The 23,805-nt window shown below is 32.7% G+C and overlaps 2 protein-coding genes and 1 long non-coding RNA gene across 4 annotated transcripts in view; 2 read left to right on the top strand and 1 right to left on the bottom strand.

The window, feature by feature from the left end:
• The first annotated feature begins 438 nt into the window (after nt 1-438).
• Nucleotides 439-23,805, top strand: part of LOC132744967 (uncharacterized) — a 41,946-nt gene continuing 18,579 nt past the window's right edge. For both annotated transcript variants that reach the window (XM_060733776.1, XM_060733777.1), the window contains exons 1-5: nt 439-2,835; nt 4,795-4,822; nt 5,709-6,281; nt 6,531-6,605; nt 9,473-9,862. In XM_060733776.1, coding sequence (XP_060589759.1) covers nt 2,218-2,835; nt 4,795-4,822; nt 5,709-6,281; nt 6,531-6,605; nt 9,473-9,862 — 1,684 coding nt within the window. In that variant the 5' untranslated portion in view covers nt 439-2,217. The remainder of the gene's footprint in view (nt 2,836-4,794; nt 4,823-5,708; nt 6,282-6,530; nt 6,606-9,472; nt 9,863-23,805) is intronic.
• Nucleotides 17,438-19,078, bottom strand: LOC132744964 (uncharacterized). The gene is made up of 2 exons (XM_060733775.1): nt 18,672-19,078; nt 17,438-17,882 (listed from the first exon to the last, which is right to left on the bottom strand). The coding sequence occupies exons 1-2, from the start codon at nt 18,925-18,927 to the stop codon at nt 17,674-17,676; spliced, it is 465 nt and encodes a 154-aa protein (XP_060589758.1). The 5' UTR covers nt 18,928-19,078; the 3' UTR covers nt 17,438-17,673.
• LOC132744966 (uncharacterized) lies at nt 19,811-22,860 on the top strand. The gene is made up of 2 exons (XR_009627773.1): nt 19,811-20,128; nt 22,726-22,860. It is a non-coding gene; the product is annotated as an uncharacterized LOC132744966 (long non-coding RNA).

The raw sequence follows: 23,805 nt of genomic DNA on the forward strand, positions 1-23,805 counted from the left end.
ACAAGTCATAGCAAGGACTTGTCAACTTGTATTTTTCACAATTACAAAACGCCATGACTCTGTCGAGTTATATAACTGTGTTTACATTTTCCTGGGTAAACATTTTTTGAAATATAGTTACTGACAAGAATCTGAGCCGGGGGCATTTGTGTTAAACAAACACATTCTTGTTTTTTTTGTATAATAATAATAATGAGAATATCCCAAACCGTTGATATATAACATACATTAAAGCACAAAGTAAGTGGCCGAGTGGTTAACGCCTCGGACTAGTTATCTAAGGATTGCTGACCGCGTGGGTTCAAAACCTGTCAATTTTACATTCATTGCTTAGTACTTGTTGATTCTAGGATCTGATGCGATAGTATTTCAATAAGCTTAAAGCTTCCAACACAATCGAACAAAAATAAATTTGTTTAAACTAAAGTAAGATTCAGCAAATGATATAGAACAGGTCGTTTTTTTTTTTGCTTTAGCGAAACTTGCGCTACACTTAATCATTTCATGAATATAAGTGTTTACCAACCAATGTAATTTTGATTATTTTTATAAATCGTCAATATTCTACAATATCGACACTTATTGAATGTTTGTATTGTCTCCAACCCATTTGCTCTAAGGCTCTTTCACATTGCCGATGGCCCCAGCACATTACCGATGGCTCGATCACATTTGAATTAATGTAAGTATTTTATATTTAGCCAAGCTTTTTGAAATATTGTTTGTGTGGAGCAAAATATGAGGTAGGCGCAATGTTACTTGGCTATTATGTGGGTCAACATATACTTACTTTATGGTAGAGAAATCACTCAAAATGTGTCTCCTTGCGAAAGAAAAAACACGAGTTGATTTTTGGTAAACGTTCTAGCAACGTCATTTTGGGGTATTGGGTACCGGAATTGCATCCCAAAGGACGAGAAAAATGTTCTACATTACATGGCATTCTTCGATTTTTGAAAAAAACAAGCATGTTCTTAAAAGTTGGATATTTTTAGAAACTGTGTATACCTTTTACAGTTTTGTTTTTGTCGATGGCTGTACAACGGAACTGTGGAGGGCTCTCATTTAAACAGGTAACCAAAATGTAAAAGATCCACTATTTAGTAGGCGTGCTTGGGCAGCTCTGTGTCCATAATGGGATGTAAGAGGTATACGTAAACCATTTAAGACTTCTCAGGTTGTTGAAAAACAGGCAAATGGTGCTATACATATAAAAGCAGAAATCCAGGATGCCACTCTTCATCCTTGCATAGTGTGCAAGAAATGATAGCAGGCTGCTGTAATCAAGCAGATAGGAAAAATAGACGTTTAGTGGTGAGTGCCCTGAACTAAAAATATAGTTAAGGTTTACAAAGGAGAAAGGACTTCATTTGTATCTTTGTATATTTTTGTTTAAATGGCTTTTACACATTCAGAAGTTTTAACTACAATTATACTTCCTCTACATTGGCCTATAGACAAATAATATCTTAGATTGTTCGCCATATTTGATTTTCTTTATTCTGGTTTTGTCTCTTTAAATTGTCTTTACCAGTAATTGCTTTGTGAAAAAATTCAGGTTTATCATATCTTTAGAATATTATTTTGATATAGTATCCATTACCAAGCAGTTTAACCGGGATTTTAGTTGTTACTTTAAATGGCCATTTCAATATCGAGTGTTTCAGTTTGGTACTCACATTTATGGGATTCAGCATGCGTAAAATATGTATAAGTACACCAAGACACTACAAAAAGCTTCTAGCATCTTATAGTATTCCTCTTCAGGGCTAAATTCCTAAAATAAGTCCTGTCTATAGCATTTTTTGTGTATTTATTAGTGTATTATACACCAAATGTGATACTATCAAAATTAAAATATTTAGATAAAATAGGGAAGCTTCAAAGGGAAAAGAATAAAGATAAATGTATCAATATTTGTTTAAAGTCAAAAATACAGATGAATTTAAATAAACAAAAATATTAGCATGTAATTTCTGTAAAACTTGTTTTAAAAACAATATGTTGTTTGCATATTTTCATAATAAAACAATGATCATGTTTTGAATTTGTTTTATAAACACTGGTTTGTTTACATGACATCTTATTATATGATATTTTTTCTAACAGAGCTAGGCATCAACCATATTAATTAAATACACTGGGAAAACTTACGAGTGATGGACAACATAGTGTTTAACAAATTCTAGAAGGCCAAAGCTGTACAAAAAAGTCAACATGTCTGACAATCCCACTGAAAGAACTTATTTTTTGCAAACAATTTCGATGTATAAAGAACTTGTTAGAGAGGTCATTTTAAAGACCTTTCAATTTGCGATACACTCCGAGGACATTTCACAATTTTTATCTTCACATGAAACTAAAATAAAACTTCAGGAGTTTATAAGAAATGGAATTTTTAACAAAGCTGATTCTAACAAACTGCAAACACTTAATCCGAATCCAGACAAGTTTGATATTGCTTTATTGATCAAACTTATTATCTACCTTGGTGATATTGATGAACCAGAACGCGGATGGCACACAGACCCTAATCCTACAGATGAATCGACAGGAGCTGATCTCATTCGGTTAAAAAATATCAGAAATAAGTTGCTAGCGCATGATCCAAATGAAGCTAAGTTATCAAAGGATGAATGTGAAAGAGTCTTTGCTAAAGTGAAAGCAATCTTAACGAGAATTCTTGCAAAGATTGACCACGAGTCAAAGGAAAGTTTGAATGAGAGACTTTTAGAGTACAGACAACTAAATGTGGTTACAGAAAAGTCTGAAATAAAACAATACATTGAGGAACTTTCTGCTGTTTACAAAAACAATGAAAAACGTAAGAAAGAGGTAAGTTATAAATTAATTTGTTTCACATATAAACCTTGATTGTGATATTTTTACACTTGCATGCAATTGTATATGTAGATAAATATATGAATGACGCAATTACGCTCAGCATTCTATTTCTTAGTATTTCCGCATTCGTTTACATTAAAATGTGTTGAAATAGAAATACATAATACAGACAAACTTGTCGTAACGACTCAAGGAATTAAACGACTTCCTTTATGACTATCTTAAGTGGTCTGTCTGACACGACATTTAAATAATAAAATTAAAAAGAAAACAAAGAAATTCGGCATAATTACGCAAATGTGCTAAGCAGACTACCTGCCCTAAATAGTCAACAGATATTTCTAGATTGATTTGAATATTGTTTTATAGTAATAGGCAACCATGTTTTGACAAAATGATATGATAAAGCCATTTTATTTTAGAAATCCCTTTCATAGTAAACATGAACTCAAAAGTTAGTGAATATCTTTAACTTTCTGAGAAATGTACCTGAACAAAAAAGTTACATGAATTCCAAAAGCAAGAAATGGGCATTACTAAGATAAACAGATAAAAACGTTACCTGCCCTTAAGTTGAAATATAACAAGTATTCAAAGTTTTGATTTAATAACTTTGACAGTTTTTGAAAAATTGACCCTAATAGAAAAAAAATAAGTAAGAAAATGGGCATTTCTGCATAAATTAATTTTAAGATTAATTGCCTTTCTAAAACAGTTTCATATTTTTATAGCTAACATGTGCATTTGTATATCTAGTTAGCATTTCAATGCTTTAATAGTTTTTTGTGCACAAACTTTAGGTAGGACATTTAGATTTGCCTATTCCGTCCGTCCGCCTGTTCCTCCGTTTCGATCGTATGTCCGTGCATGCCTTATTCTGTTGTGTCGCTTGTATTTCTAAAACTACTTGAGTTAGAATCAACTTTTGTCGTGCGTAGTTCAAAAAGTATTTGACCTAAAGTCATGAAACTTTACAGGAATGTTTGTCAGAATATGCAGTGGTACCCTTGGTGTTTTGCTGGTGAATGCATTCTATATTTGTATTGTAATTGCCCTTGACTTAGTACAAATTTGCAATTTTCAACTTTAGTCATGAAACTTTACAGAAATATTGAGCTGCATCTGAAGTTCTGGGGTGTGGTATGTAGATTCATTCAGTTTTGTTAGACTTTTTGCCCTTGATTTAGTAAGAATTTCAGCTTCAGTCGTACGTAGCTCAGAAATGTTTGACCCAGGGTCATGAAACTTTACAGAAATGTTGGTCAGCATTTGTAGATGTGCAGTTTGAGGGGAGAAAGTGGTTATTGCATATTTAATCATAGTTGGTAGAGAAAGTGCCCTCGACAAAAAAAAATGTTTCAAAATGTTGTCATGTGTACGTTTAAAATTGCTTGTGCTACAATCAACAAACTTTAAAGGAACAATGATGACCTGTGTATCTTGGGTGTTAAATGCTGACTAATTCAGTTTTGTTTGAGTTATTGCCCTTGACTTTTGTATAAATTTATATGTATTTGTCAAAAGGTGTGATGTGTAGCTTAAGAAGTATAAACGTTTACACGATTGTTGGTTGATAAACTTAAAAGTTTAAATGACCTATTTCTGTTTTTTAAAGTGAAATAAAAAGGCGTTTAATTTCACAAATATATAAAACATATATATTAAATATCTTATCTAATTAAAAAAATCTAGGGCAAATTGTAACTAAAGTGAAGCGTGTCGCTTTGGGGAGCGTATCATTATCAATTCAAAAGATTTCCTTCATATGTGACCTTTTTAGAATAGTCCTATGGAAAGTGACATATGACAAGTTTGCTGTATATTAAAATGGATATAATTATATTAACATTCTAATGGAAAAAAATAATAACGTTAGTTGCCAATTTGATTTTTTTAATTACGAATTTAAGAAAGATGCATACCTGAATTTTTTTTTTATTTTTCTTCAAGGTTGAGGAATTGGTGAAAACTGTCAAAGGTTTGTTTTCTTTGTCAATTTTTATTTCTTGTCCTTTTACTCGTTTCTTAGTACGTATTTAAATTAAATTAAATGTTATTTGTATGCATGTATCATTTACGTATCACATTTTATGATTTCAAAACTTTGAACTTCCTTAAATATCGTTATTGAACATATGACATTTTTTGCACAGAGACATCTATGATCCGACTGTATGTCAAAATTTAATCAACTACTCAGTACTGTATCCATCAGGCCAGTTTATGTTTTCACATATTAGCCTATAACCGGTCCATGGCAATTTTTAGTTTAATTTCCTTTAAAGTATCTTACTAACATAAATCGATGGCGATTCCTTCTGACTCTGGTCCATAATGACGAAAGATCGGACTAAGAGTTTAGCTATGGCTAAGTTTTTTTCTTTCCTTTGTTTACATTTTTAAGCATTTATTAATCTGACTCTCTCAAAAAGGCATATGATTGCAGTTTATTTAGGCTAAATAGGGCTAATTTTAACAATGCATAAAACTGAAGATATCCATTGGACGCATCTAGATTGGCGGCATAGTTATATACAATTGCAAAGTCTATACAATTGCAAAGTATTGAGAATGATTCTGAGTAAGTCATAGAAAGTGGATTTAACAATGTTATACAAATGCCACAAATAGTTCAAAATAAGAATATTCTAATATTATTATCTATTGAACATTTTAAAGATTTAGTAGTTTTACTTGAACATTTTTTATTCGATAGTTAGTCAAACAAAAATCTCTCTAAATGATACATTATTTTTCTTTTAATAATCTTTGATTTTAGTAAATACTTATTTTAATATGGAATTAAAAGCTGCTAAGTTTTAGTAATTTGTTTAAAATTTAGGTCTTTTTCCTCATTATTTCAGAATTGAAGCTATACTTCGAGAAAACTCCTGAGTTGTATGTTAGATATGTAAAACTTCTTTACGAAGGGGGGCGTGTTGTCTTACATGGATTTCTCGAAAAAGAGGTTGCCAAAGTTGAAAAAGATTTGGCAACTCTTTTGTTTGAAAACAGACCTACTCTGATGGTACAGGTCCATAGCGATTTTCACGAAAAAATGTTTGGAGGAAACAACAACTACCAATTAGACCCTGCCAGTTGGGACATTGATCTTCTTGCATCCGTTATAGTTATTCTTTCTCCAAACCTTTCTGAAGACGATGCCAGTAACATAAGGGTTATACAGAATGCACGACGAGATTACTTAGAGCATGCTTTGATTTCTTTAGACAGTGCTGACTTTATTCCATATTGGACTGACTTGGTCAGTAGTTTGACTAGCTTATCAGCGTCGCTTGAAAGAGGAAAGAAATCTGAAGTCAAGTGTCTTATTGATCGATATAAAAATAAATCCGAAGATGCAGATGCTGATCGGTATTTCAGAGAATTGACTAATTCTCGGGTTACTACCAAAACACTTAAAGACTTTTATAAAGGTATTCATTATCCAGTTAGCAGACCGATTGCAAACTTCACCGTGTATATACAGATATATTTCTCTTACAAACTAGTTGATGAAATTATAAAAATAAAACCGTGTGTTTGAAGATGTTTAATTTACCAAATTACATTTCTCTTTAAATGCATTAAGTATTTCAATATAATTCAATGATTACAATATAATGATCTATTTTAATTCTATTTTGTCCTGTGTCAAATTTGCAACAAACTATTATTTCTTTCAGAAACAGTTGCACGATTAGTGAAGTATTTGGAAGAATTGGAAGAGAATGGGCAAAAAGTCAAAAAAGAATATTTAAGTACAGTGTATTTTTCTTTCATACCAATATGCATATATAGTTGTAACATATTTTAGGCGTAATTGTTTACTTTGTCACAACTTGACAACTTCATTATTTTGATATGTACCTTAATAGTCAAATAAATCGTCGGTCATTCTTCTGGTTAATTATATATAATAATTATAAAATACAAAATGTGTTTCACTGACAAGAAATAAGAGGCATATTGTTTGGTTAGCTCCAGGAATGGGCGAATGAAACTGTTCTTTTGCATTCGTTTTTTTTTTTTTTTTTTGCTATACAAGGATACTTTTGTTTCATTGGTGGTCTGAAAATCACTGGAACTTTATCGGCTTATCTCACCGACTGGTTTATGTAGCAATTTTACTTTTATGGGGAAAAATGCCACATAAAATTCAAAGAAAAAGCACATAAACCCCAAATGTTGGCACTTCCGTCCGTCCGTCCGTCACACTTTCGTGTCCGGCCCATAACTTTGTCATTTATCATAGGAATCTGAAATAACTTGACACAAATATTTGTTACAATAAGACGATGTGTCATGCGCAACAACCAGACACCTACCTCAAGGATCAAGGTCGCACTTGCTCATTCAAGGTCAACATTGTCTATTTGAGGGTATATGTCGTGTCCGGTCCATAACTTTCTTCTCTTTGAAGGTATTTTTTTAATACGTGCCACAATTGTTCACAATAATAAGACAATGTGTCATACGCAACAACCAGTCACCTACCTTTATGGTCAAGGTCACACTTAGAGGTCAAAGATTAACATAGTCTGTTATAGGGTACTAGTATATTTTGTGTCCGGTCCATAACTTTTTCATAGCTCACAGGACTCAAATTTTTGCCACAAATAGTCACTATAATAAGACGATGTGTCATACACAACACCTGCATCCCTACCTCAAAGTTCAAGGTCACACTTAGATGTCAAAAACTAACATAGTCTGTTTTAGGGTATATTTTGTGTCCGATCTAGAACTTGTTTGCCATTTTGAAATAACTAGGCACAAATAGTCACAATAATACAATAATAAGTACAACACCTGCACCCCTACCTCGAAGGTTTGGGTCAAACTTATAGATCATAGGTTAACAAGAGTCTGTTATATGGTATATTTTGTGTCTCGTCCATAACTTCTTCATAGATCAAGGGATTTTGAAAATACTTGGCACAAATAGTCACAATGACAAGATGATATGTCATGCATAATACCTGTGTCCCTACCTCCAAGGTCAAGGTCACACTTAGAGGTCAAATATTTACATAGTCTGTTTAAGGGTATGTTTTGTGTCCAGTCCTTAACTTTCTCCTCCTAGACCAAGGGATTTTAAAAATACTTCGCACAAATAATCAAAAAATGAGACGATATGTCAGGCGCAAAACATGAGTCCCTACCTCAAAGGTCACACTTAAAGGTCAAAGATTAACATAATCTGTTATAGGGTATATTTTGTGTCCGATCTATTATTTCTTCATAGTTCAAGGGATTTTGAAAATACTTGGCAAAAAAAGTTAGAATAATAAGACGATATGTCATGCACAACACCTGCACCCCTACCTCCAAAGTCAAGGTCACACTAAGAAGTCAAAGCTTAACATGATAGATTTTTAAATTTCGTATTTCTTATATTTCTTTAATAAATTTATTGTTGCTTTTGCAGATCTAGCATTGATCATAATTTTGGACAGAAAGTCCTGAGATCCATACCTAAAATCTTTTGAAATAGCACAATTTTATGCGTCATATAAAACTTCCCCGAGGCGGGGGACGTAGGTTACTCTGTTACAAATTCTTGTTATCTTTGAAATTGTCAGTATATTGGTTAATTGTCTTTTAATTTGTTATTGATACTCTTTCGCTGCCACCTTCATTGCGAAGGTAGTTTTTTAGTTTTGAGAAAAAATGTTTGCAGATATAGGGTACATTTTACTGCAGCTTTTTCTGGTCTTGGCTTCTGGCATTTCTATTCTTTTACCTAAATTTGTTGTCTTGGGTGAGTGTGTTTCCGCCTTTTTCTATTTTTAATTAGGAATTCTGAATATAGTTCAGGTCCTCAGTTAAATATGGCTTGTAATCTTTTCTTGCACCCTGTGGAATGTATTTTAGTGGCGTTTTTGGAAAGTAAAAAAAGATAGAAGAATTCACCTCTTCAGTGACATGTTTGATGTTTCTTCACTGTTCCGTAGAGAAAGTTTAAGTTTCTAAAACAATGTACTACTGTTTGTTAACTGCATAAAATATACATAATAAGTGCAAACGGAAAATATCTAAAACAAAGCAGAAACAAACAATATGTATGTTTACAGAGCGGCTAATGTATGTGTTATGTTGGTATCACACATACTTTGAAATGTCTCCTCGCTAATGATTAGATTTCTGCCACCAAAACTGACAAAAATACACATAAATTAGCTTTCTGTTTGAACAAAACTTTTTCAGACACACACACATTTGCAATATATTAAAGCAACATATTCAACATTATCAATTTTAGCAGATTTTCAGACCAGTGTTTGCATGCAATACATTTTCAGTTCTTTTGAATTCAAATAGATAGCGTTACTTAAACAATTAAACCTATTACATTTCTAGTGGTTACAATGCAAATTCAGTTGTCAAATAAATTACGGTTACTCAAAGTCTTCTGCATTAAATATGATGGCTATAAAGAATACTGATTTCAATTAGTGAGATTGCCAATGAATAAATCAAAGAAAGTAGTACACGAAATTTTAATGTTGGCATTATATTTTAAATCTCAGTTGACAAAATACAGTAATTTTGCAGCATAAGTCCAATTATGTCCTTTAGTTACAATTTATACTTCACTTAAATACAATATATATTTATGTTATAGATCTTGACCTCAAACTAATGGTTGATTGCAAAAACGAAAAGACAAGAGAGCTGGTAGAAGACGTTCTAGAGGAGCATTTCAAAGCCTCCCTGGCAAAATCTAAAAAAACGGTTAATTGCATTCGGGAGCAAACCGACAGCTTATTACATAAAATAACAGCAAACCCAACTGTTACAATTACCGGTGTGAAAAGAGGCTGTATAATTCTGTCATTTAGAACCTCAACAATCCATGGACTTTTGTATCTCATACAACTTTTTGAAAGTCAACAATTTCGATCTATTCTTGATAGCTTATCAGCCGAGTTGTATTATCTTTATGGAGAAACATGTTTATTGCACGGGCATATTCCCTTCGAGTGTCTTGACAGAGTTCTACAACAGTTCAAGGGTAAGTGATTTTAACACACATGTTAAACATACTAACAATAGGTTGAACATTCTGGTCAACACGCAAAACTCACGCCCAGGTAAAAATACACACGCACGTTTTAAGCTTAACATAACGAACGATAAATACAAGTTTTTACAGACGAAATACTTAGTAGCACAGTTATAATTATACAGTAAACAATAAAAGCTTTCATAATTCTAAATCGTAAGTTAAATAAAAATGTTTTAAAACGTTAATCAAATATCATATTAGTATGTGTTTTAACAGAAAACTTTAGGGCGCGAAATTTTACCGTTTTGATTAAATGAATTAAGCTAATACACCGTGTATATCCAGTAACGCCGGAATGTAAAAATAACCCACGATTCGTGCAATAAGACACAGAATTGTGCTAAAAAATGTTGGATACCTGACAGGATTTCCAACGCGGTATCCAACTGCTGGTGATATAGAACATTGAAATAAGCTGATAAAATGGGATTCAAGTCTTTTTTTAGGTACGCCGATGTACATGAACTGTACTAAAGCCGGATAATGCGATTTCTTTTCATATATGGTACTGAACTGTTGTACACAGGTTTAACGCCATTAATCGACGAGTATCAGAACTTTTCAAATATATTTTTGTGGGGAAACATTCATTTTATACAGAATTTAAATGTTTGATTGCGTAGAAAAAAGACACAGTCTTGAATCCGTCCCTGAAACCGCAGAGCTATAAGCTTCGTAATACAAGTCTTTGTTGAAGTGAGTACGTACGGAGCAATGCGTGAAAAAAATCTCACTCTAGGAAACAACGGGTTAGCAACGGGGTAGCAATTTCTCAATACCTGATATTGAGATGATAGTTATGAAAATGGGCTTTGTTAAATTATAGCCTTTTTTTATTTTTCCACTCTTTATTAAATAGTTGACAAGAAGAAGTCCACTTTCAGACCTTCATGGCATGGATAGATGAAATCTTCTACAAACACATCTCCACTAGCCCTCCATATACATGTACTTTGGGTAAAGAAACCAAAATATATTCAACCTATCTTTAGTCTATGTGACTTTTTACCTGGTAATTTATGAAATGGTTTTGCTTGGTATTAGATATTTAATGTATTTATACAAATGAGCTACCTGAGTGAGCGCTCTGTATGGATGTCACCTGGCTCTGTATTGGTGGCCTTCTTTATGGTCATTAGTCCTATTACTTTTATAAACGTCTATAGTAATTCCTAGCATAAACTCTTGTGGTAGATTCATGTTTTTCCAATAAAAGTTAACATGTAGATAAGAAACCCTAAGAGTAGGGTAAATCTTTACCACAAGGGTTATAATTTATTTAACTTTAGCAGAGTACAATAAGGTTATGCTTTTACAAGTTTTGGAGATTATAGTTTCAAAGTAAAATATCTTTTGAATACAAGTTACTTCCTTACATAAGAGAAAAAATAAATCAAATAAATAATCCATTTTCACAGAGGTTTACCAGGTTAATTGTTACAGACAAATATTTGTTTTGGTTGGGTTTCACATCACGCCGACACAATAAAGGACATATGGAGACTTTGAAGCTTTACTGGTGCATTATTTCAGGCATAAAATATACATTATTTCAGGCATAAAATATACAGACACTTCTTCTCTTGATTGTTTTCTATTATTTTATTTGCAAAGGAAGTTTATTGTTTTCATTTTCTAACAAGATCAGACGAGGGCAGCAAGTTAATAATAATTTTATTTCAAGAAACAATTTTCAAATTGTACTAATCAAAATGTTGAAAGTTTTTCAATATCTAATTATCATGTATTTCTTAATAAGTTACGAAGAAAAGACATTGACTATAGATCGCAAATAACTTGATTATTTTCGCCGATAAAAGGCATAAAACCTGTATTATAATTCTGTACCATATAAGAAAAAAATCACATTTTCCGGCAATACCGCGAAGCACAATTCACGTACATTGGCGTTATCTCATAAAAACGGTTTGAATCGCATTCAATTTGTTTATTTTCAATTTTCTATATCGCAAGAAGTTTACGTCACTTGCCTACCGAAAAATCGAAATTATGCGGAATAATATGCATTGTTGTACTTGAAAGAGGCGACAAAAAGCCAAAACTCTCGCTCAAAACGGTGGTCAAGCCATCATTTTCACGAATGATCTTGAAATGTTAACAATTTCATTGAAATAATCTTGATGAGGGATAAAGAGTAATATCTTCGCAGCTGTATGCGGCTATTGATTTTTTTCAGTTCGGTTAAATAAAAATATATCGGTCAGTTTTCTTACCGCGTTGGGAATCCTGTCAGGTATCCGCCATTTATTGCAGAATTCTGCGTTACTTATTGCATGAATCGTGCGTTATTTTCACATTCCGGCGTTACTGGAAATACACGGTGTAATATAAAGATAGATAAGAAGATATCCTTATACTAGATACATGTATTCAAAATCTAACAAACTGCCTGGCAAAATTAATGCCTTTTAATGTTAAGTCTGTGTTCATGCGCATTTCGGATAAGTAACTGTGCTTAAGATCAGGGGTGGATGTCTCGAAAGCCTCGTATCCCTTACGACGATCGTATCACTAACGTAAGACCATTGTAGCATTTTTTCTGATTGTCTCGAACAGTTCGTAATTTACGAATCATCGTAAACATCTTGTTAAGTTACGGTAAAAAATTGACCCCATAAGAACATCGTAAGTCTACAATCACGTATATAATTGGATTCCATCTTGTCAATTTAGCCTCATTTTCATTTTAAGAGTAAAAGAAAATCCATGTCAAATGCATATTGTACTCAATCAAGCCTTTTTTTCGTTTTTACAATCCAAAGAGTCTGTATCAAATGCATAATTTGAACTCAAGATAGCCTCGTTTTTATTTTGCAAGTCCAAAAATTACATATCAAATCCATATTGTAGGCAAATAAAAAAAAAGTTTTGTCAAAACATAAATGGTGTGAAATAAAGATGTCATTGACAATACTCTGGTTTTATTGCACTCTTACACAGCTGCAAAACTTATATTTGACAAAGCGCTTAGAATTCAGTATTTAACACAACAACGTAAAATAAACTCATATTACCAGTGAAATAAAATCCATATCAATTATCATGCACAGTATATCACTCACACTGGGACTAGATTGTACTGATAAGGGGAGATAACGGCGTAGTAGATTGCTGAACTTGTTTTGGCGAAAATTTAAATTTTCATGATTCCGTAAGTTTGAAAATTTTCTAATAAGTGATTGAATTGTTTTGTTCTAAATGGCACATTTTTCACTTCAAATGTCATTATTTCTTTGTTTGATAAAAAAGTTAAAAATTACGCCGCGATTGTGACTATACATTTAAACTAACGTTTGTTTACATAGCGTCCATGAAGCAGTTGAACGTCTGACGTCATCTTTAAACGTGTGTTTGCTTCCCGCGCGTCATTATTGCCGTTTTCTACACTTTGCAGGCATTAAATTAAAAAAATGAGCCGTGTCACGACAAACCAACATAGTGCGTTTGCGACCAGCATGGATCCAGACCAGCCTGCGCATCCACGCTGTTCGCTATTAGTTTCTCTACTTGTAATAGGGTTTGTAAGCGAACAGCATGGATCCTTATTAGACTGCACGGGTGCGCAGGCTGGTCTGGATTCATGCTGGTCGCAAACCCATTATGTTGGTTTTGTCGTGACGCGGCTCAAATGTGTTAGTTTTTCGTGAATATGATATAAATCACACATCGACGTGAGAAAATATTGCAATTATATTGGGATACCGGTATACTGGTATCGAAGCAGTTTCCGATAAAAATATGAGGTTATTTAAAATTTTCCCAAATACCACGTCTCCAATTTAAATAAACTTTTGATATGACTAAGTACAGGTCACGCTTTGTTATTGTAAATAAAAACCGGATTCCTAAAGTACGCATGCGCATTACAAAAGGGGCTCCAATGGGAGGTGTAAATTAGCCTTAATTGACGCGCTAAAGAAGCAGTTTCCGACACATTTTTTTAATCGTTGATTTTGCGGGTTTTTAAATCGGTATCGATATTTATTTTATAATAAGACTTTTTGAAGACCTATTTAGGCAAATAGTATTATTTTATATAGGGGTTTAATATGAAATATTCAGAAATTCTGATGAGATAAAATATGACATATGCAGTGATTTTTCGCCGAAAGTATCATTACGTATCATATGTGATGACAAAATTTAAAAACGTATACATGTATACATAAGAAAAAGAATACTTGTGATTCATTTTCACTCATGGTAATTGAAACTAGACTAACTACTTTACACAGCCGTATTTTGTATGTTAGTACCCAGAATGTAACTTTATTGTATTCACGAATAACACATTAATTTACAAGTACAAAATATCTATCTAAATAAATTCTATCTGCATAAATGTTATCTGCAACACAAATAAAAAGAAAAAAATCAACAGAACATGAATAAAAATATCCAACATACTTTAAGCAAAAACTTGCCGTTTTATATTAAACAAGTTAAATAAAGTTTATTATTTTGTTCTTAGTTCTTCATATAATTGTGTTCATCATTCTTCCTCATAGAAACGTGGGAAGCAGGCTTTGCAGTACCACTGCACATCATCTTCATCCAAACTCTCTCGAAGAAGTTTCTTCTCGCTCTCACTCAAACATTCGAAATGATACCAACCAGTTTTAACACACAAATCATTATCACATTCATACCACTCAACACCATATTGCTCATCAAACACTCTTCCTCTAACACCACACACACCACACGTATACTTCCTATCAGCTAACTTTCCAAATTTCTCTTTCCTCTCTCTTTCTCTTAACTTCTCTTGCTCCCTTTCATTTTTCTCAGTCTATCTTTTCTGTTTCTTTGCTGCTTTCAGCTCATCTTCACGGTGATAGGGCGATTACCACAACTTTTCCGCGCAACGTCAAAATTCTTTACTTCTGTCCGAGACACCGTATATTTCTGTGGTACAAAATGGACAGCAAGCCTGTAACCGAGACGAAAACAGCATATAATTTGCTCAAACAAGGTAAACTCATCATTTTTCTTTTTCATCGAATGTGCTATTTAATTTGAAACTTATTTATCTTTACTACATGCAAAATGCTTCATTAATTAAGTCAGGATAGTGAAAACAATTAGGGTATACTGAAAAAAATCTTGCTTTGATTACGAAATATAACGTATTTCTAGTTCGTTCAGTTCATATAACTGGTCAAAATACAATATAAATATGTACATTATTGTCGTATGAACAAGTTACAATACATAAATAACCCGTTTTTGTATATTTGGTATGATTCTTATGTTTCCACGTGTGTATTTTAAGGCACCGCACAACTTTGTCAATCATAAGATTAGGGCACCGCATTATTCCTCCTTAAAATCACTGCATTTTTCTGTCTTTTTAGCACCGTTGATTTTTGATATTAATGTTTGCTTACAGAAAAAGAAGACGTTCAAACCTATGTCTGAACAAGCCAAAGCAACGTGCGAAATTGGCAAAGCTGCAGTTACTGCAGCAACTGGAGAGCGCCCAACTAAGTCTTCTGATATCAGCAGTACGCCAATGGATCAGCGCGTCCCTGTATTTCAGGACGATATGCGTAACGCACCACATAAGAAAAAGAGTATGAAGTCAAACTTTTCGCAAAAGATTGTTTAAAAAGCACATTGGAGACGATGACTGAAGAGATTATGGAATTTTGCCCGGGTTCCTGCAAAAACTACACCATGAAAATGTGTGTTGTGACTTTTGCAACTTATCAAATTAGTATGCAATAAGAAATTCCCATTAACAAATAGTTCATTCCTTTTGTTTCTCGATGTTGTTTGATGACCACACGTATAGTCTGCCAAGAACTTCAATCTTTCCATGTGGGGTTTATCAGTTTGAATAAGTTCGAAAAGGAAAAGACATCCTTATCTATATATAGATACTATTGCACTTATCTAACTGGTAGTTTAACACAGATCAGACCTTCAGAAATTTTCCATAACATAACGTATGATATAACAGCAACATAACATAACAGCAAGTAAACAATCTTTCATCAAACTTTCATCAAATAAAAGTTATTATAAACCTATTTGTAAGAAGATTGTATAATTCAAAAGAAGACGGTTCCAGTATTTATCGGTCTAACGGAAAAAAGAATGCGGTGTTTGAATTCAGTGTTGTACGGTGCTCCAATATTCGGGTCAGTAGGCCTTTTTCAACAAATATTCCCTGAAATTTACAATAGAGACACACAATTTTGTATGGAACTTGAACTTAGGGTTAGCCATAATAAATATACGAGCTCGTTAGGTCATTGAACAAAGACATCGTCGTTATAACACATGTTTTTGTGTCAAGTACGTATCATGTTGAGGTAGACACGATCTTTTGTAAACACTATTTCTTCGAAGTATGTGTTTTTTTGTGAATTGTATTGTGCTAAATTAACAATAAATTGTCTCAAAAATTCGATGGAATACTTAAACAATTGGAATAATCTTGCAAGGTCCAGCAGTAAGATATTTTGTAAGCTATTACCTGGAATTTGTTTATCCCGCCATTAATATTTTGTCCAGAAATATACGGTGTCTCGGTCAGAAGGATGATATTTTGACGTTGCGCGGAAAAGTTGTGGTAATCGCCCTATCACCGTGATCTTCAGCTATCTTCTGTTTCCGCTTCATCTCCCTATCTTCTTCTCTCTGCTTCTTCTCCTCCAGTCTTTTCACTTCTGCATCTTCACGTCCCTGCAATTATTGGAAATTTGAAAAGTCAAACTAATTACATTTTCATTATAAAACTAAAATGCGTGGGTCTTAAATTTATAAGAATATAAAAAACATGAGATTTAAACAACATAATTATAATACACTGTTATAAAAGATGACTGGAATTTAACAAAATTCAACACATCATTTACTATAAATCTGTATTGGTAAATATAATATTTGATTTAAAAGTTACCTTTAATATTTCAAGCATTTCATCTCCAGATAGAACTCGAGCACTTGTCACAGCCTTGCTGGGTCTCTTTTTTAAGGCATTGGTTTCGCAGGTGGTGGTACCAATATATCGGCCAAAGAGGCAGGAACCACACCTCTTTTCACTAGTGGGTTTTGTCCAATAAACTGCCCACATGTTTCACATGTAATTTTAGATATAAATTGTTAAAGATATATTACCTGGTAGACCATCTTTGTAGTTCCGGTGCGGGAAACCACCTTTAAATATGATCATGGTAGGTATGAAACTCCCATCGGCTGACACACACAAATGGGCAGTTACATGGTCATTTGTCATGTTATTCTGTCGAAATTCATGACCAGACTTTGGCCCTATAACCCTCTCTCTTGCACACTCTTTGCCCGACCACCCCGCCTCATCACAGTTATACACCTTAAATAAATATTTATTTTTACAATAGGATAAACGTGATTGCAGTACGTTGATTTAAATCCACTAAGTCTCTTAAATACTTCTTTACAATATATTAAGTTTAGTCGGTATTATTTTAATATTTTAATTAAATAAGCTGCCCAAAACGGATATAGAATAGTCAGAATAGTCGGCAAAAGCTGGAGAAAACAAACATTTCTTTGTAAACGGATCTAATTAAAAGAAAACGCATACTAGAGCTGAATATATACTTTTTTTTGATTTCATAGTATTTATGTCTAACACTTTGTTAAAACTTTACTCGGATTTGCTGTCCAGTGCATACGATTTACAAAGGGTATCTTTATAAAGAATATTCTGTTTCAAAAGTAAGTTTTGCTATCTCTCAACACACCTAGGATGGTTTGTCCATGACGTTATGCTTTTCCAACATATCTGACCAAAATTTGAAAAAATCACTAGCAACCGTCTTATTGGACATCCTGTTTCTGCCTCTGTTCCGGCTCTCGGGCTTCCGAAACGCAAGCTGCGGATAATCAGCAATCAGTTTCCTGAACCACTCGTCACTTGGACCTTTACTCAAGTTGAAGAGCGAACTGCGTCCTGTAATGAAACATTAAAAACTTTACTTTGACTATATGGCTATTGACCTTTTCGAAAACCAACTTAACACCGTTTTCCGGTACGTTACGGATTTAGCTCTGGGGAATTACACCAAATGAAGTACATAACAAAGTTACATGATATTTCTATTTTTCTATCATTATTTTACCGTTTAAGGTGAAAAAATTGATGTATTTGAAAATTATCAATATTCCTTTAATATCTATTGCAAATTTTTCAAAAAATAAATTGTTTATTATGAAAATCAATAAAATTAAAACAGACGTAGTGGAATCTTCCATAATAAATAAGGTTATTTTCTGCGTAAACTTGTGCATTTACTTTATTTTTTGTATGGAATTATTCTTACAATGATATTTGATTATTTTCTTATAAAGGAAAAACTGTTTCATTTCAATTTAATTTTTAAAAGAAGGCCAAAATATTCGAGTTCGCTATTACACTCCACTAGGTGAATTCCCCAGAGCTATGTACAGAATGTACCGGAAAACGGCGTTTAGCTAGGTTTTCGAATTCGTGAATATCTCGGATTTTCATAAAGAAAATTATGTTATGTTTATATTAAGATTCCATTAGTCCTTAAAATTATTTACATATATATTTCATTGAAATGATAATTTGATTTGATATGTGTGAGACACTATAGCAACTGAAATTGTTATGAGAAAAGAAAGAGTTAGTTTGATCATTCTAATTGGGGACATATTTAGTTCCACCTGAATGTAGGAATATGTTAATGTTCAAACAACTAGATTTGAAATTACATACCTGAACGTTTCACAATTTCCTGGACATAGCATCTCACCATCCTTCTTGTAAGAGGAAACCCCTGTCCAGCCATGTACAATACAAAATTTACCAATCCATCCGTCTCCTCTTTTGTGAGTTGCTTTTCTGGGCCCTTTTTCGTCCTAACATCCGGATTTTTCACATGGTCATGCACGGTTGTTCTTGGCGCATTAAATTCTCGTGCAGCCTTAGATATTGATAATTGTTTTCTTTTAACAGCCGACACGGCTTGCATAAGATCGTCATCATTGTATTTTTTGGCATCTACAAAAAAAGAATAAATGACTTTTTAACATATGGTGTAAAATCGGCATGACAAAATTCAAATTGACTCCGTTTTTATTTTATAATTTATTTTTGTTAAACATCATAAACACCCCATATGGTGCCCCAGAATAAAAATAGCCTTCTTTACGGGAAACAACCTACTGTGTCAAGTACAGACAATGATATACAGAGTTGTCTCCCTTGGTTAGAAAAATTGAGCAGCGGTTTTCCTATTTTATGCCTTTTTCGCTTTCATTTTTCAGTTCTGTTGGTCAAAAACGACAAAATACAAAGTTTTAGCTTATATTGATTGATTATTATAGATTTTAATGATTTTTGGCGACTTTTGAAAAGTCGTCTGTTTTTCGCCGGCAAAGGGGGGAAAAAATTTCTTATTAGGGCCTAATAGAGTTATCCTTTGCGCATGCGCATTAGTAGCACGTAAAATCCCCCATGCGAAAAATGTAAACACACCTGATTGTAAAATCTAAAGGTAAGATATATCTAATGTTTACCTCTGATAGAAGAAATTCAGTCGAGCGTTTCCTTTGATGATAGCGTTCTGAAAAAAGCCGTACCTTCAATTTTGAAGAGTTGCGATAAACGAAAATAACCCTATTGTCGGATACTACTAGCTGACGGATACTTTTGTTTGTTTGTTTGTTTGTGTCATTTTACGCCTTTTTCCAACAGTATTTCAGTCATACAGGCGGGTAGTTTCCTAACCATCGTTCCTGGAGAGTTACACCAGTACTTGACTACCTTCCTCCGCGCTAAACTGCCAAAGCATCTCCCGGGGATCGAACCCTCGCCAGAGAGGTAACTGGATTAGAAGTCATCGACTCTACAGGCTTTCAAGCGGGCCCTACTTTTCCTATTTTTCCTACTTTTCCCTACTTTTTTTGTTTGACCCCTACTTTTCCCTACTTTTTTTTTTGAAATGCCCTACTATCCCTACTTTTTAAAGAAAAAAGCTCGAGGATAATTGATTAAAAAACCAGTATAAGTAGTAGATTGATTTTGATATAATCTTTATCTCAAATTAAATAAGAATCAGATGCTAGTTTAATTGTAGGAAAAAGTTGATGGAAGTACAGGTCATCAGTGGTGCAAGAGGGGTTCCATGATGAGGATGGTTGGAGCTGACATGGCAGAATCAGCGACTTTAGGTGAGTTTGCTTATAAAGAAATATTACTTAGTGTTCAATTATTTTTTATGTTTTTGTACACAGACTAGCTTCTGAATTGTTTCATTTCAAAATTATAATATGTTTTTGTACACAGACTAGCTTCTCAATTGTTTCATTTCAAAATTATAATATGTTTTTGTACACAGACTAGCTTCTCAATTGTTTCATTTCAAAATTATAATATGTTTTTGTGCACAGACTAGCTTCTCAATTGTTTCATTTCAAAATTATAATATGTTTTTGTACACAGACTAGCTTCTCAATTGTTTCATTTCAAAATTATAATATGTTTTTGTACACAGACTAGCTTCTCAATTGTTTTATTTCAAAATTATAATATGTTTTTGTGCACAGACTAGCTTCTCAATGTTTTATTTCAAAATTATAATATGTTTTTGTGCACAGACTAGCTTCTCAATTGTTTCATTTCAAAAATTATATATGTTTTTGTGCACAGACTAGCTTCTCAATTGTTTCATTTCAAAATTATATATGTTTTTGTACACAGACTAGCTTCTCAATTGTTTCATTTCAAAATTATAATATGTTTTTTTGTGCACAGACTAGCTTCTCAATTGTTTCATTTCAAAATTATAATATGTTTTTGTACACAGACTAGCTTCTCAATTGTTTTATTTCAAATTATAATATGTTTTGTGCACAGACTAGCTTCTCAATTGTTTCATTTCAAAATTATAATATGTTTTTGTGCACAGACTAGCTTCTGAATTGTTTTCATTTCAAAAATTATAATATGTTTTTGTACACAGACTAGCTTCTCAATTGTTTCATTTCAAAATTATAATATGTTTTTGTACACAGACTAGCTTCTCAATTGTTTCATTTCAAAATTATAATATGTTTTTGTGCACAGATAGCTTCTCAATTGTTTCATTTCAAAATTATAATATGTTTTTGTACACAGACTAGCTTCTCAATTGTTTTATTTCAAAATTATAATATGTTTTTGTACACAGACTAGCTCTCAATTGTTTTATTTCAAAATTATAATATGTTTTTGTGCACAGACTAGCTTCTCAATTGTTTCATTTCAAATTATAATATGTTTTTGTACCAGACTAGCTTCTCAATTGTTTTATTTCAAAATTTTTATGTTTTTGTGTGCACAGACTAGCTTTCTCAATTGTTTCATTTCAAAATTATAATATGTTTTTGTACACAGACTAGCTTCTCAATTGTTTCATTTCAAAATTATAATATGTTTTTTGTGCACAGACTAGCTTCTCATTGTTTCATTTCAAAATTATAATATGTTTTTGTACACAGACTAGCTTCTCAATTGTTTTATTTCAAAATTATAATATGTTTTTGTGCACAGACTAGCTTCTCAATTGTTTCATTTCAAAATTATAATATGTTTTTGTGCACAGACTAGCTTCTCAATTGTTTCATTTCAAAATTATAATATGTTTTTGTACACAGACTAGCTTCTCAATTGTTTCCCAATGATACTTATGCTAAGGGACAATACACCCAACATCTTTGAGCATATATAGATTTTAGGCAATGTTTGGCATATTGGCAAGTATTGAAGTTGCTCACTGTGATCATTTTGTCTTGAATTTTCATTGAATGAAAGATACTGGAAAAATGTAGTGAGTGTTTCTGAAAAACATGTATGCTTTAATTAGATAGAATTTGATAGCTTTAATATGGTAGGGGATTAGGAATCTTTATCTTATAACAGATAATTTAAGAATAACTAACTGTGTGTTTAGGCTTTCAGTGTAATAACCATTAAAGATGTGAGAGATTGTTGTTACATCCAAAGTTTTTGCTCTCTATCTTTAAATATGTATATATAATATGGCATAAATACTCATTTATCTGAGACCTACTTACATTTCTCGTAATTAAGTGTCATTAAGTTTCTTTTTAAATTCCATTTTACTAACAATTTATTATTTCAGGTCCATTAATTTATAAAAATTAACTTCACAATGCCACATGGACAATGCATGTTAATGTATATGCTTTTCTCTGTAGTTGGGTGCATCTATTTATTTGGTAGCAGGCTTTACTATACTATTATCTATAGTTTTGCAATTAAATACATTATGAAGCGTAAACTCTTGCTTTGATTTGTCAGTTTCGCATGTACTAACTTTGCATACTAACTGCTTGTGTATATATCTTAAAATTTACTTTTGGTTGTTACAAGTATCTATTTTCTATGCCCATGTAAACTCCATGCATATCTAGGATGCTAGTAAACCTTTGCTTTTTTTTACATTTATTCCTTTTCATTTTCTAGTGTGTTATAATGCTAGTTAAAAAAATCATGTTTTAACACCTATCCTTGTTCTAGTCTGTGTTTCACATATTATGCTAGCTAAAACCATGTTTTGGCACATAACATTTTTCTTGTTTGTATTTTGTAACAACCATGCTATCTTAAACAAGGTTTTAAACATTTCCTGTTTCTAGTCTGTGTTCAAAAAACATGCTTACTTAATGTTTTAATGTTGCTAATAGTCTGTGTTCAGACATATTCATTGTTTATAGTTTTCTGTTATTATTTGGAATTTGATCTAATAAAAAAATACCAATTCCAGGTTCATGTCCAGATTCATCCTGTTGTGGAATCCCTATTGAGACACTGGTGACTGGTTTCCTAAATGAAGAAAATGCCATGGATATTAGTTGATAAGGGTCTGTATTTGTTTTTGCATCAACTTTGGAAAAAAGGTGAGTAGAGAGTCCTACTTTCCCTACTTTTAGGCTCTGAAAATCCCTACTTTTCCCTACTTTTTTACAAAAAAATTCCTACTTTTATCCCTACTTTTTTGTTATTGGCCACTTGAAAGCCTGACTCTAACCTCTCGACCACGGAGGCGGTCCCGACGGATACTGCTTCGATACCAGTATTATAGCATATTTGCTCACAATTAACAAATATGCTCTATCTTTTTAATGCTAACTAGTGAAAACTGAGATATCACTCACAGGCCATCACTCACGCTATGACTGAAGTAGCTTTGACGAACCTCTGGCATACCTAATTCAGTTAAGTTGTTAATTTACATAATAAGTAATTGTTGTTTTTGGTTGGCATATTTCTCGCTTCAAATACCAACTAAAAATTACACCGCAATGATGACAATAAACTTGAATTACGTTTTTGCGCAGCCGTTGAACGTCTGACGTCATTTTTTTTACGTGCGTATGTTACCCCCGCGTCGTTGCAAACAGTAAAAAATTGTCGTTTTCTTCATTTTAAGGGTTTAATAAGAAATTATTTGTTGTTCATGATAATGCCATATATCACACGTCACTCTTCTTACTTCTGTGCAGCTTCTGTCGCAGGTTGAAACAGAATTTACTTTTGCTATTATCTGGACCATTTTTTTTTGTTTTCTTTTCACTCGTGATGATTTTAGAAAACATGCTGAAAAGAAGTGATTTGCTCTCAGTTTCCTCTCTCGCAAGTACCTCAAGTTCATTTGCAGAAAAATTTGTCCTCCATTTTCTTGACTCCGCCATTATTTAATATTTATTTTAACTATTATATAAAATACTGTAAAAATATGTATGCATCAATGTCAAAACCATGTTATGCTATTTTTGTTTCTACTCAAAATGCTTGAAATATGTATAAAAATGTTACCCTACCCCACACATTTTAAATAGTTGTT

Source organism: Ruditapes philippinarum, unplaced genomic scaffold, assembly GCF_026571515.1.
Source record: "Ruditapes philippinarum isolate M1 unplaced genomic scaffold, ASM2657151v2 ctg610_1_1_1_1, whole genome shotgun sequence".
Taxonomy (NCBI): domain Eukaryota; kingdom Metazoa; phylum Mollusca; class Bivalvia; order Venerida; family Veneridae; genus Ruditapes; species Ruditapes philippinarum.